This window comes from Seriola dumerili, unplaced genomic scaffold, assembly GCF_002260705.1.
Source record: "Seriola dumerili isolate Sdu_G_001 unplaced genomic scaffold, Sdu_1.0 BDQW01009968.1, whole genome shotgun sequence".
Lineage (NCBI taxonomy): Eukaryota > Metazoa > Chordata > Actinopteri > Carangiformes > Carangidae > Seriola > Seriola dumerili.
In genome coordinates this window covers 162,989-176,417 of record NW_019184223.1, presented here as the reverse complement: position 1 = coordinate 176,417, position 13,429 = coordinate 162,989, and the positions used below count along the sequence as shown (strand labels likewise).

At 48.1% G+C, this 13,429-nt stretch overlaps 1 protein-coding gene across 1 annotated transcript; it reads right to left on the bottom strand.

The window, feature by feature from the left end:
* Nucleotides 1–6,952: 6,952 nt before the first annotated feature.
* On the bottom strand, nucleotides 6,953–10,036 carry LOC111240073. The gene is given in 4 exon segments (XM_022770055.1): nucleotides 6,953–7,653; nucleotides 7,656–8,890; nucleotides 9,006–9,173; nucleotides 9,297–10,036. Coding segments are annotated over 4 exon segments (2,844 nt in total).
* Between the last annotated feature and the right edge of the window lie 3,393 nt (nucleotides 10,037–13,429).

Genomic DNA, 13,429 nt, shown 5'->3' with positions numbered 1-13,429 from the left:
GTTGGTGGTTACTTCAAGAAGCATAAGGATAACTGGTAACTCACATGTGCTTGAGCCCATCACTCCAGGAAGGCTTTTTCCAGTGCAGTGTGATTTTGCAGCCATATTGGTGAAGGCTCTCCTGAATTTTTCTGCCATGTCTGGGGCGAGCTTAGATATCAATTCCTCCTGCTCCTCTGTGAATGTTTTCCTCCTGGTGCTGGGTTTTCCCACTTTCTCAGAGTCTTTCCCCTTGAATCCTCCTTTCAGGCAGAGAAAGAAATGGTGGTCTGAGGAGCTTCCTCTCTTGCAGTCTCTGTTCCTGCACAGGCAAGTGTCTGTACATTCATCATCCTCTGCATGACATCTGAGGCATCTTCTGCACGCTCCCAGCCTTTCGACAGCATTCAGCTTCTCACCAGGTCTTAGTTCCTTGAACTGCTTACAAAAGAAGATCTTCTCACGGTGCCTCTCATCTCCACAGACAACACATCCTGCTTTCCTTGTGGACTTTGTGGAGGCTGACTTCTTCTCCAGGTAAGTAACTTTCTTTTCAGGTTTTTCACTTACCCCCAGTTGGTCTAGTTTCTCTAGAATATCCTCTTGTGTCTTTAAGAATGTAAGGACGTCGAAGTGATTGTCAGGTGTGACTCCATTTCTCGGATTGACCATGAATGTCAGCCAGTCCCTCTTCATATTGTCTGGCAGTTTGCCATGGATCTGATCACAAGGGGATTCTTGATAGCACCAGTACTTTCAAGCTCTGTGAGGTCTGTGAGTACTTTCAAGCTCTGTGAGGTCATTCAGGGCCTTTTCCACAGCTTGAATCAGGTCAATTACCTTCCTTGGCTGGTGTGACTTTAAAAGGAGGGATCCTCTCCAAGTCTTCAATTATTTCCAAGGCGATTGTTGGCTTGTTTCCATACCTGTTTTGGAGTACTCTGAATATGTCTTCAGCCCTATTGTATGTTGACAGGCGCAGGTCTCTGCATAGTCTCTCGTCCACACTGTCAAGGAGTTGGAACTTCTTTACCTCCACTGAGCTGGTCGGCTCTCCCTGCTTTTGCAGGCTTTCCCAGTCTCTCTTCCATCTGTGGAAATTCCTCTTATACCCAGTGAATTTAGGTAGACTGATTGCTTTAATTCTCACCACTGGTTGTTGAGTTCCAATCGGTTGAGGTGGTTGAGCCTCTCTTCCTCTTCTTTCCCTCTCTGCAATTCTTTGTGCGATGAGGAAATTCTGCTCTCCTGGCCTCGAGGTTGCTGCCGCGAATGTTCTCAGTCTTTTAACCTGCCTTCCAGTCTGCTGCCTGATCATGTGGGATCCATTTTTCCCAGTCTTTCAGGCTTGAAATTGCATCATAGATTAGCTTCTTTGCTCCTTCCAATTGCAGTTCAAACCCATCTCTATTGATAGCAGTGGGGGTTTGCATAGGTCTTTGTCACAGGCTTTTTCTGCTTCTTGGATTGCATAACCTACCTCCTCTTTACCATACCTTGGCCAGAGTTTGGATCGGACTGCTTCACGGACTTCAGCCAGTCTTGCGTCACATTCCTCCATTGTCCTTTGAAGCTCAGCCTGCTGGTCCTTCCCAAGCTTGACTTCTTCACCCTCCTCAGTTTCTGCCTCAGTGTCTGCCAGTAGGCCAGCCCTGTAGTCTTCATTTGCATTGCTGACATTCCTTGCCAGGGAACTGAGCTTGCTGAACTCCTCTTGTAGTTCATGCTTGATCATGTCATCTGTGGCTCTGCTCAGGTAATTTGCCTGCTTGGTAAAAGCAGCTTTAGCTAAGGTCCTCTCCTGCTTCAGTTGCTTGACTGTTTTCCCAAGAGTTTCCTTCGCCATGGTGAAGAATCTTCAGTCAATTCCTCCTTTGCGTCGACAGCTTGACTTCAGACCTTTAATCCTTGTCCTCACTGCCACGCTGGTTTTCAACTGTCAAGTTTTGTGTGTTTTGTTTGAAGTTTTTTTCTTAGTTCTTCGGCTGACCACAACTCTGCCCAAACTTGAGAAATGGCTTGCTCATCTCAGGAACGCAAAGGACAACTCAATTCTTTTGATTTTTTATTTTCTTCCAGATGGGGAGATGGAATAATAGAACAGAATCCATTGAATCGAACGGAATAGGTTGAAAACCTTAAAGATAATGAAAAGATATGCATTAGTTTAGATTGCATGTTCTCAAATACAAATACAAACTGAAAAGGCTACAAAGGACATAACTTGGTTTGTCCTACGAGTTGCGTCTGTAATGATGAACATGAGCTGTGGCTGGCCTATTGTTCTTCAGCAGCAGCAGCAGCAGGTGAAAGAGTGACTTGAGCTCCTTCCCAAACATTTATAATTTCCCCTTCCTTGCTTCCTGTGAAGCACTTCCTGTGCACACGGGTGCACCAAATTGTGTGGTTTCCCCCTGCAGGCTTGGAGTGCATGCTGGGGAACCTGCCTGTGCATTTTGTGACTGGTTTTGACACAACAGTCACTCTCTCCGAGGGTGAGCTGTTTCAGGAGACAATTAGAAAATTAACACCTCCGCCCTTTGGGCGCAATCAGAGCCTACAAATACAGCTGCGCGATCACCTGCCCAATCTCTTTTCTCCAACTGAGGCCAAACCTTGGTTACCTTCTGTAACCATCCGTTCTATTTCATATCAGGTCAGCACGCCACCGTATGGGTCAACAGTATAGCAAATAAGGTCAGGCAGGAGGTGCAGTGAGGCTGAAAGACACTCAGGACAACCGTTCACTGATCATAATACATTTTATTGAAGAAATGATAAACAAATAAAGCCATGGGGCACAACAGCCAAAGACCAACAAAGGTCACCTGCTGCAAAAGAAAATACTGGCCAGCTCTTCTGTTCCTTTTCTGCGGAGGTTATTTGAGAAGATGGCGCCAGTGTGCGTGGCCTGCCGTCTGTCTCTGCCAGCGTTATGTGTGTTTGTGCTCTATCTGTCACTTGTCAGTCTAAATGTCTACTCGCTACTGGTGTATGATCGCCAAACACTGTTGGACATTCAAGTTTCTGCCAAAGATCTGGTGGGGTCTGATCATGGTGGACAAAAGTCTTTGCCCCCTTTCCTATCGGAGATCCCAGCTCACCTCTGCCATGCCCCGGCTCTATCCCTCCGGCGTAAACGCCAGCGCCGCCGGGGTAAACGCAGCGGTCGACTGGTAAGGCTGAAGGCCTATTTATCGCGCACTTCCAAGGTTTCTTGGACTAAGTATGGAGCAGTGCCTCGGCTTGTTATTTCTCGACGATTGCTGGACCCTGTTGACGCCTGGCTGGTACCTGTCGTCAGCCCGGATGAGATGCTCCAGCCCCGCGGCCCCTGCTTTCCTCGGCCTCGCTGGCACGGGGTGAATTTGTGCAAACTACGGCCTTTGTGTCGGGCCCCTCGGACGGTTACTACTGTGGATCCGCCAACTCCTGCCAGGTTTGGGCTCGTCGATGCTAGGTCGCTAGCGAACAAAACTTTCATCCTGAAGGATTTCTTACTTCCCGAGGACTGGATTTTCTCTGTGTGACTGAGACGTGGCTAGCTGTTGGTGAGTCCAGCGCCCTCACAGAACTTTTACCTGGTGATTGCTGCTATTTTAACTCCCCCCGGACCTCGGGCCGAGGAGGAGGAATAGCAACTATTTATAAAAGGTATTATAAATGTAAGCAACTGTCTCTGTCATCCTCCTTCACCAGCTTTGAGCTGAGTTTATTTGAGCTGGCTCGCCCTCACACACTGTTGTGTGCAGTGGTCTACAGACCTCCCAAATACAATAAGGACTTCATAAGTGACTTTTCTGATTTCCTGGCTGAAATTATGCCCAAGTATGACCGTGTCCTTATTGTTGGGGATTTTAATGTTCATGTGTGTTGTCCTGATAAGCCTATGGTAAAGAACTTTCTTAACCTCACTGACTCTTTTAATCTAGTACAGTCTGTTTCCGGTCCCACACAAGAATGCGGACACACACTCGATCTCGTTTTATCATATGGTTTGTCTGTTTTTAACTTGGAGATCTGTGACGCATTGTTTTCGGACCATATGCCTGTACTGTTTTTTACTTTTTTATTGACAAGGTTGCTGGCACTAGGGCTCTAATCTCACCGTCTGCATATGACCCTTCAGTCTCTGTCCCCTGCTCAGCTGTCCTTGATAGGTTTGAGTCTGTGACTCTGTCAGATTTACAGGACACTGTTGGTCTTTTAAAGCCCTCAGGCTCTCCTTTATGATGCTGTCCCCTCTCGACTATTTAAAGAGGTTTTTCCTACTGTGGGTCCATCTGTGCTTGCAGTTATTACCAGCAGTTTGTCCTCAGGTGTTGTCCCTAAAAACTTTAAACATGCAGTAGTGCAACCTTTAATTAAAAAAACAGGTCTAGATTCTGCAGTTCTGGCAAATTATAGGCCTATTTCCAAACTGCCCTTCCTTTCAAAACTCCTCGAAAAGACAGTCTACAATCAATTAATGTCCTTTCTGGAGGAGCACAATATTCTTGAGGTCTTCCAATCTGGTTTTAAATCACTGCACAGCACAGAATCGGCACTTTTAAGAGTTTTTAATGATATTCTTTTAACTTGTGATTCCGGTGAATGTGCTGTTCTTGTACTTTTAGACCTAACTGCTGCATTTGACACTGTAAACCATGACATTTTAATTTCACGTTTGGAGCAGTGGGTGGGCATCAGTGGCATAGCACTGGGGTGGTTCAGGTCATACTTGGCAGATCGAACTTTCTGTGTGGGCCTTGGTGACTCTGTATCCTCCTCTGCTCCTCTGTCATGTGGTGTCCCGCAGGGCTCAGTCCTAGGCCCTCTTCTCTTTTCTTTGTACCTGCTCCCGCTTGGTTCCATACTTAGGAAGCATGGTATTTTATTTCATTGTTATGCAGATGACACTCAGGTCTATATGCCTCTTAAAAAGAATCAAGCATTCTCTGTCACACCCTTACTTGAATGCCTTGCCGACATAAAGGCCTGGATGGCTCTAAATTTTTTTAAATTTTAACGAAAAAAAGACAGAAGTGATTGTTTTTGGTGGCAGCTCCGAGACCCTCTGTCTAGATCTAGGTTCCTTGGCTCAATACCTAAAATCCAACGTCACTAACTTGGGAGTTAAGGTCAACTCTGACCTCAGACTTGACAATCAGATCAAGACAGTTGTGAAGGCAAGTTTTTACCAGTTGAGGCAGCTGGCCAAAATAAAGCCAATTCTTTCAAAGCAGCACTTTGAGACAGTAATCCACGCCTTTGTCACCACATGGCTGGATTACTGCAATGCACTTTATGTGGGGGTTAGTGGGTCCTCCATCAACCGTCTCCAGATGGTACAAAATGCTGCTGCACGTCTTTTAACTGGCACACGCAAATATGGCCACATTTCCCCCATTTTAGCCTCACTTCACTGGTTGCCCATACATTTTAGGATTCATTTTAAAATTCTTTTATGTGCTTTTAAATCTCTCAATGGTCTCGCCCCTCCCTACCTCTCTGAATTGCTGCACCCATATTCTCCCACCCGCTCTCTCAGGTCAGCTGATCAGCTGCTCCTGAGGGTGCCAAAAACAAAGTGCAAGCTCAGAGGGGACCGTGCTTTCACTGTGGCAGCCCCTAAAATGTGGAATGATCTGTCTCTGCACATTAAACAGGCGTCTTCCTTGTCTGTTTTTAAATCCCTTCTTAAGACCCATCTCTTTTCCATGGCCTTTGACACCCTGTAAGATGTGATTTTATTTTTTGTTTTCTCTTATTATATATCTGTTTTTATTGATGTTTTATGTCTTTTAATTTATCTTGTGTTTATAATTTTATCATGTACAGCACTTTGGTACCTTCTGGTTGTTTTTTAAAGTGCTTTATAAATAAAGCTAGATTGGATTGGATTGGACAGAAGAAGGCCTACAATAACAAAACCACCGGGTGAACACCAACCCTGAAGCCATGTCTCAGCATGGTAGGGACCACATGCCTCACTGTCCTGCTTGCAGGACGGCAGAGGCTACTGACAAACCAACATTTAGTCTGTAAAAACTTGAAAAGGTCCCAGAAGAGGCCCAACCGGCCGCCGCACAGACATCCTCCAAGGGAGCCCCCTTGAAGAGCAACCAAGAGGTGGACATGCCTCTGGTGGAGTGGGCCACCACCCCCCTGGGCAGAGGGACTCCAGCACTGTCATAGGCCCGAGCTATGGCCTGGACCACCCAGCGGGCTAACCGCTGCTTGGACAGTGCGTGGTCTAGCTTGGTGCCCCCATAGCAGACGAAAAGCTGGTCAGCCTGTCTAATTGGGGCCGTACGGGCGATGTACACCCTTAGGGACTGCACTGGACAGAGCAAATGTAACCGAGCCGCTTCCACGGAGTCATGTGGTGGAGGGTGAAAGGGCTCCAGAACCAAGGGCCGCACCACGAAAGACCGAGGGAGTACCTTAGGTAAGAAGGCTGGATTAGGCAGGATAGAGATGACAGAGCCCTCCTCCCCCAACCTCAAACAGGATGGATGCACGGACAGGGCATGCAGTTCAGAGACCCGCTTCGCTGAAGACATGGCAAGAAGAAAAGCCGTCTTGAGGGAAAGGAGCTCCAGCCCCAAACTGGACAAAGGCTCAAAAGGAGACTCTGACAGAGCCCGCAACACCAGCTGCAAATCCCATGACGGGACCATGGGGGACCGTGATGGCCTGATATGCCTAGCCCCTTTCAAAAACTGGCCAATAAGGGATTGCGCGCCCAACGTCCTACCCTCAATAGGGATGTGGCGAACAGATATGGCGGCCACATAGCCCCTCAAGGTGGACTCAGTCAGCCTTCTCTCTAACAGGGACTGCAAAAACAAGAGGACCCCCTGTGCCCCACAAGAGACTGGGCTCCGGCCTGTCTCTGCACACCACTGGCAAAACCGCTCCCATCGGCCAGCATAAAGCGCTCTGGTAGAGGGAGCCCTAGCTGCCTGTAGGGTAGCCATAATGGCAGGACTCAAGCTGCAGGGTGGCTCCTGTCCAAGGGCCAGGCATGTAACCTGTAAACTCCCGGATTCCGGTGCCAGAGTTCTCCCCAAGCCTGTGACAGCATGTCTGGCCTGACTGGGAGGCACCAAGGGGTCCCTGCCAACAGCCTCTGCAAGGTCGCCATCCACGGCTGATGTGGCCAGTTCGGGGCCACAAGCAGAACCCTGGCCTCCATCATCTCTACCCTGGCCAATACCACTGGTATGAGTGGAAAGGGGGGAAAAGCATACAGCAGGCCCTGGGGCCACTGATGTGAAATAGTGTCCACCCCCAAAGTCCCCACCGGACCCGCTATGGAGTACCACAGCGGGCAATGAGTGGTCTCCTGTGTGGCAAAGAGGTCTACCTGGGCCTCCCCGAACCGAGCCCAAATGGCCTTCACAACCTGTGGGTGAAGTCGCCACTCCCCTGGCTGGGGGCCACCCCTGGACAGGAGATCTGCTGCCACATTCGCCACTCCTGGCAAGTAAATGGCTTTCAGGGACACACCCTGAGCATGAGCCCAGAGGAGGATTTTGTGCGTCCAGTCGTGCAGGGACCTTGACCGCAGCCCCCCTTGGTGGTTGATGTAAGCGACCACGGTTGAATTGTTGGTGCGGACCAACACATGCTTCCCCCGAATTACCAGAAGGAAATGCACCAAGGCCCAATACACTGCCTCCAAAGGGGACCCCAACAGCCGCGGGCTGGGTGGTTCCTATATAGGGCTCCCCAGCCTGCCTCTGAGGCGTCCGTAGTTATGGTCACCCTTGAACACACTGGACCCAACGGAACACCTTCCCTGAGGCCCAGGGCAGTGGTCCACCATGCCACTGCCGGAAGACAAGTCGAGGACACCGGGATAGCCCTCAGGCCATCCTCGTGGGGGCTCACTCTGTGCCTGGCAAGCCAACGCTGCAGAGGCCGCATGTGAAGCAACCCTAGGGGCACCACCTGGGATGCTGCTGCCATGAGGCCCAACAGCCTTCAGGTACACTTCACTGTAATGTGCTTGCCCACAGTTAACTGCGACAAGCTCTCCATCAGCACCACTGTTCTCTTCTGGGTCAGGACAGCTCTGAGCAAGGCCGAATCCAGAACCAAACCTAAATATTCCACCCGCTGGGATGGAATAAGGCAACCATTCTCCCTGTTTACAGCCAGCCCCAGGTTTTCGAGGTGGCTCAACACTGTCATGGTGTCGAGCTGAGCCTGATGTTCGGTTGGGGAGCAAATCAACCAGTCGTCCAGGTAATTCAAGATATGAATCCCCTGGCGACGCAGAGGGGCCAGCGCTGCCTCCATGCACTTTGTGAAGGTGCGAGGAGACAAGGACAGGCCGAATGGGAGGACGTTGTACTCGTAGGCGTTGCCTTGAAAGAAAAAACGGAGGTACTTCCTGTGGCCCCTGTGTATGGGAATGTGGAAGTACGCGTCGTGCAGGTCCACTGCAGTGAACCAGTCCCCGCGCCTTACAGATGATAGAAGGCGTGACAGACGAAGCATATGGAAGGGCAGGCGTTTCAGGAAGTAATTGAACTCCTTCAGGTTCAAGATAGGACACAGGCTGCTGTCCTTCTTTGGAACCAGGAAATAGGTTGAATAAAAACCTTTGTGCGCCTCGCCGCTGGGGACGGGTGTTATTGCCCCCTTCTGTAGAAGGGCCGCGACCTCTGTCACGCGGGATTGACAACCTGTCCTGTCGTGCAGGAAAGTAGGAACGATTCCCAAAAATGGAGGTGGTCTGGTTCTGAACTGGAGTCTGTACCCTGACTCCAGCGTATTTAGCACCCAAGGGCACTGAGTACACTGGCGCCAGTGAGCAAGGTGCTGAGGAGTGAAGTGTGAGGCCGGAGGCTGGCATCCGTCAGCGACGATCCGACCACCAGCTGACTGAGGCCTGGTGCCCCCAAGGTGAGCAGTTCCACTGCAGACATCATGAAAGGAACGTCGGCGAGCCAGATTGCCCCTCGCCGGGAAATCGGAAGCGTGAGGGTGGTTCATCCCTCACAGAGAGCGTCAGCTCCCTCGTCCTACGGGACTGTTCCAAGGCCGCCTCACAGGGCGGACCAAAGACCTCTCCAGGCACCACTGGAGCCGCCAGCACAGCAATGCAGTCCTGGTCGGACAGATTAGACTGCGACAGCCAGACTTGGCGCCGTGCCTGGACCATGGAGGCCATCGACTGACCAAGGGCTTTGGCATGTGCACTGGTACCCTCGCAATAACATGTCTGCCATACGGAGCATCTCGGCCATCTCATCACTTGGGGCTGCTGAAGCCAAATTCTGCAGCAGGCCTTCCAAATAAAGCAGCAACAAGTGCACGCCAACCTGGCCGCCAGAGCTGAGGCATGATAAGCTCTGCAGAGCTGGTTATCAGTCGTCCTGCAGCGTCTGTTAGGGTGAGTGGCATCCCTGCAGCCCTTGCCACAGCGGCTGCTAACAATAGCAAAGGTGGGGCCCACTCGGGGCGCTGTGGCCACCCCATGAGCATCCGCCCCTGTAAGGTTGGCCAGCTGGGATCTCGGAAGGGCTGTAGAGCTAGGAGCGCTCCATGATGCCTGCAGCTCTGACATAAAGTCAGGAAGGACAGGGAGCCCGTCTGACCTGCGCCACCGTGAGCCCCTGTCGAACACTGAAGTAGCTGGAAGCGGAGCTTGGCAGGACAGCTGTGCGCGTGCTGCCACCCTCGCAATCACAGCTCTATCAGAAGGGTCCAACTGCTCAGGCACAGAAGCATCCCCCAAGTCAGAGAGCGACTGATCATCCTCCTCGGACTGGGGGTCGTGCAGACCTTCCAAACTGTCAGAGGCTGCAATAGAGAGCACATCTGGATCCCTATCCCCGTCCCCAGGATCTGGCCTGGTCATGGTATGCAGCCCTAAAGGATGCTGTGCATGCACCAGCTGCTGTAGCTGCTCAAGCTCCGCCGGGTGCTTCCTCTTCCGTGCGCGCCACCTCCCTTCCTCAAGCGGCGGATCACACACCACCTGCGGCTCCAGCTCAGCCAGCTGATGGGCCTGGCCCAGGGCAAGGGATGGAGAGCAAAAACCCTCGCCGTCCTGTGACATGGTTTGGCAAGCCAAGACCGCCCAGCGGACGCAAGATGAAACAAGGGAATGAAACAAAGCCTCAGGTAGCGTACGACCTTCCGGACGCAGCGGCCCCTCTCAGCTGGAACACGGATAAGTCACCTTACCTTCGTTTTCTTTTCGTTTTTACAACAGTACAGCTGTGAGGAAGCGTTCTCCCTCCCGGGAAAAGAGGCTCCCCGCAGTGCCAAACAAAGATCCAAAATCCAAAAAAAACATCCGCGCACTCTTCTTCTCTTTACCACAAGCAATAAGCAGTTTCTGTAAGAAGAAGGCAGATAAACCAATCTCCCAAAATCACACAATATCTCGTCTCAATCTGAAAACCATACTCACACACCCCACTCCAGGAGGAGAAAAAGAGACTGGGCAGGTGATCGCGCAGCTGTATTTGTAGGCTCTGATTGCGCCCAAAGGGCGGAGGTGTTAATTTTCTAATTGTCTCCTGAAACAGCTCACCCTCGGAGAGAGTGACCCATACGGTGGCGTGTTGACCTGATATTAAATAGAACGTGTCTCACAGTCTCGTGGAAAAAAAAGAAAACAAAACTTTGTTTACAGTTGTTGGAGTCGTGTAAAATTAAGATAATACTGTGAATTGATTTGCTGTATGTTTATTATTGATTTTTCCATGCTCTCCGCAACAAACCCGCTGTGTTTGTTGTGTATTGTCGCTGAGAGAATCGAGTAGCATGGAGCTAGCAGTATTAGCTTGACACAATGCTGTTTTCTTCTGTAGAGACTGATGTTCCCATGAGAGCGGAGAAAAGCGTTACTTACCATTGCCCTTCCTGTCATACATGCAGGTATGTGTGAGAATGTTAAAAGACAGCAGATGTGTGTCATTATGTTGGTTAAAAAATATTTCATGTTTATTTCATGCCAGCTACTGGTATGTTGAGTATAAAAAAATGTAAAAAGGTAATAGCTAAAAGATGTATAGCATGTATTTTTACATTTGCATTTCATACACATTCACTCTTTTATTCATATTTACATTTCATATATTGCACATTCACTTTTTATTTTATTCACAGATATTACTGTATAAAAATCCACTATACGATCACCCTAAAAGTATTGTATTTCATTTTATTTTATTTGTATCACAGCTCCATCTTATTTGTGATGTGAACAAGAGAGACTGATGTGCCCATGAGAGAGGAGAAAAGCGTTACTTACCATTGCCCTTCCTGTCATACATGCAGACAATAAACTGGCTGTTACCACGACCAGCAGCTTCAAGTGATTATTTACTGAGAAGACACACCAAAGACGGGTTACATCAGCAGGTAGCCACCTCAACACAGTCCGGCAGAGAGCAAGAGATAAAAAAACCAACAATGACACGTACACCCTGACGGCGTCTGATTGGTTAAGTTACATCATGTGAACCCCTCATGTCACCTGAATCTTGTACACTTTGAGAAAGGCACATTCACCACACTTTGAAATGAAATAAAAAACCCTTTTTGACAGATATAAATGAAATTTGTGTACATTAATATTTTTTCCTATTTATTAACATATTTAAGATTTTAAATCATTTATCCTATTTATTCATCTGCCACATAAAAATATGAATTTATTTATTTCACTAATAAACTGGTAACTGGACTTCTAATAAGGGCCTAGTAACCTGGGTTACAATAACATCAATGCCCTCCACTGGTAACGCCGGTCTAACACCCATAGGCACCTCCTATCGCTGCCACCATAAAATAAAACATTTGTTAATTGGCTTGTGTGTGTGCATCTCCCTCTTTTGTCATGGCTGTGCGGCCCGGTTTGTGACAAGTGGGGGCTCGTCCAGCCAAATTTGATTTGTTTGTGGCTTTGGTTTGAAGTTTTGATTGATGTAGGTTTTTGTTTGAAGGTGCACATGTTTTGGCTGAGATGTATGGTGATGGGTACATCCGGCACAAGTTGCTGTTTCAGTCTGGGGAGTTCAGTCCAGGCATGCAGGTGGGAACTATGACCAGTGATTGTTTGGGCCACTAGTGGGATAACTTGTGGTTTTTATGGAGTTTCCCTTGATAGGCATAGCAATGTGGTTTATTTGGGCCCATTGGTTTGTTTTTTTGGTTTGTTATTTTTGTGTGGCATGTGGTCAGAGCAGTTGTCTCGGGAACACATCCAGAGCTATCAGGTGAGTAACCAGCTTGCCGGGGGCCTAACCGGGCTACTGATTTGTGTGTATAAATCTCCAATTGCTAAAGTGACTAGGGTTCAGAGACACTATCATTGTCTCTTTTAATGCACTAGTTGACATGGGCAACACTGGTTGATAGTTCTGTTGTGTTTTTTTCTTCCTGCTGGGCCTTTAAATGTAGTGTATGATAGCTATGATAGCAGGTGATTATGCAGATTACAGATTACAGATTACGCATGCCATTAGTAGTTTAAATTCTTCTAGATTTATTGCCTGTTTTTTTAAAAATAAAACATTTGTTAATTGGCTTGTCCGTGTACATATACCTCTTTTGTCATGGCCATGCGGCCCGGTTTGTGACACTGTGTTAAAGTGTTAAATGAGTAGGATGAAATTATAGGTGTGTGTGTATGTATGTATATAATGATTACTGTGTATGTTGATTTAATGAGGACTAACAAAGGGAGCTACATAAATAAGTGTAATTTTAGTACTTATCATTCACAATGTGAAGTGTCTATAGGATGTATATTTAACTCTCTTTTTGGCCTACCCTGAAATTTCATTAAATGAGTGAACAAGGGGCTGGTCTCAGACACCGACTCCTGATTACTCCATTTTGCCTCCAAACCTCAAACAAACCACATCTGATTTCAGTTGGTAACAGTCTCAACATCTGGCTGAGATCACCTGACAGAAATCCAGTGACCTTGTTCACACGAGCCTAAGTGAACTGTTTGGTTCACTGGTGTGAAAAGTGTCAGATGAGGCAGTAAATCAGACTGAGATGAAGTGAACAGGTACAAACCACAATCATAAGATTTATGATTTAGGAAGTGATCTTGTAATTGTATTTCTGCAAGATCATTTGGTAACCTTGGTAACACACATGCATGTTAGCATATGAGTGCAGGGACCAATCAGAAAATGTAAAGCAATTAAAACAGAGGTGTGTTGTAGTTGGTTCTTGTAGCAACACATTATTAAAGAGAGTAGTTTATCTTTATTTTCACACCTGTTTAGTCCAAATGAATCAGACTGTGGTTTGTTTCCCCCCAGTACAGACAACTATAAGGTGTATACTGCAAGTTTTACCTACAAGACAGGAGCACAGATGAGTGATGGATGGATGGAAGATTAGAGCTTTTACCTGGACTAGCAATGTTTCTTTCTTCATATCTGGTCAAATGGGACCTTCTTAGTTCTCTGTGTGCGGTGGA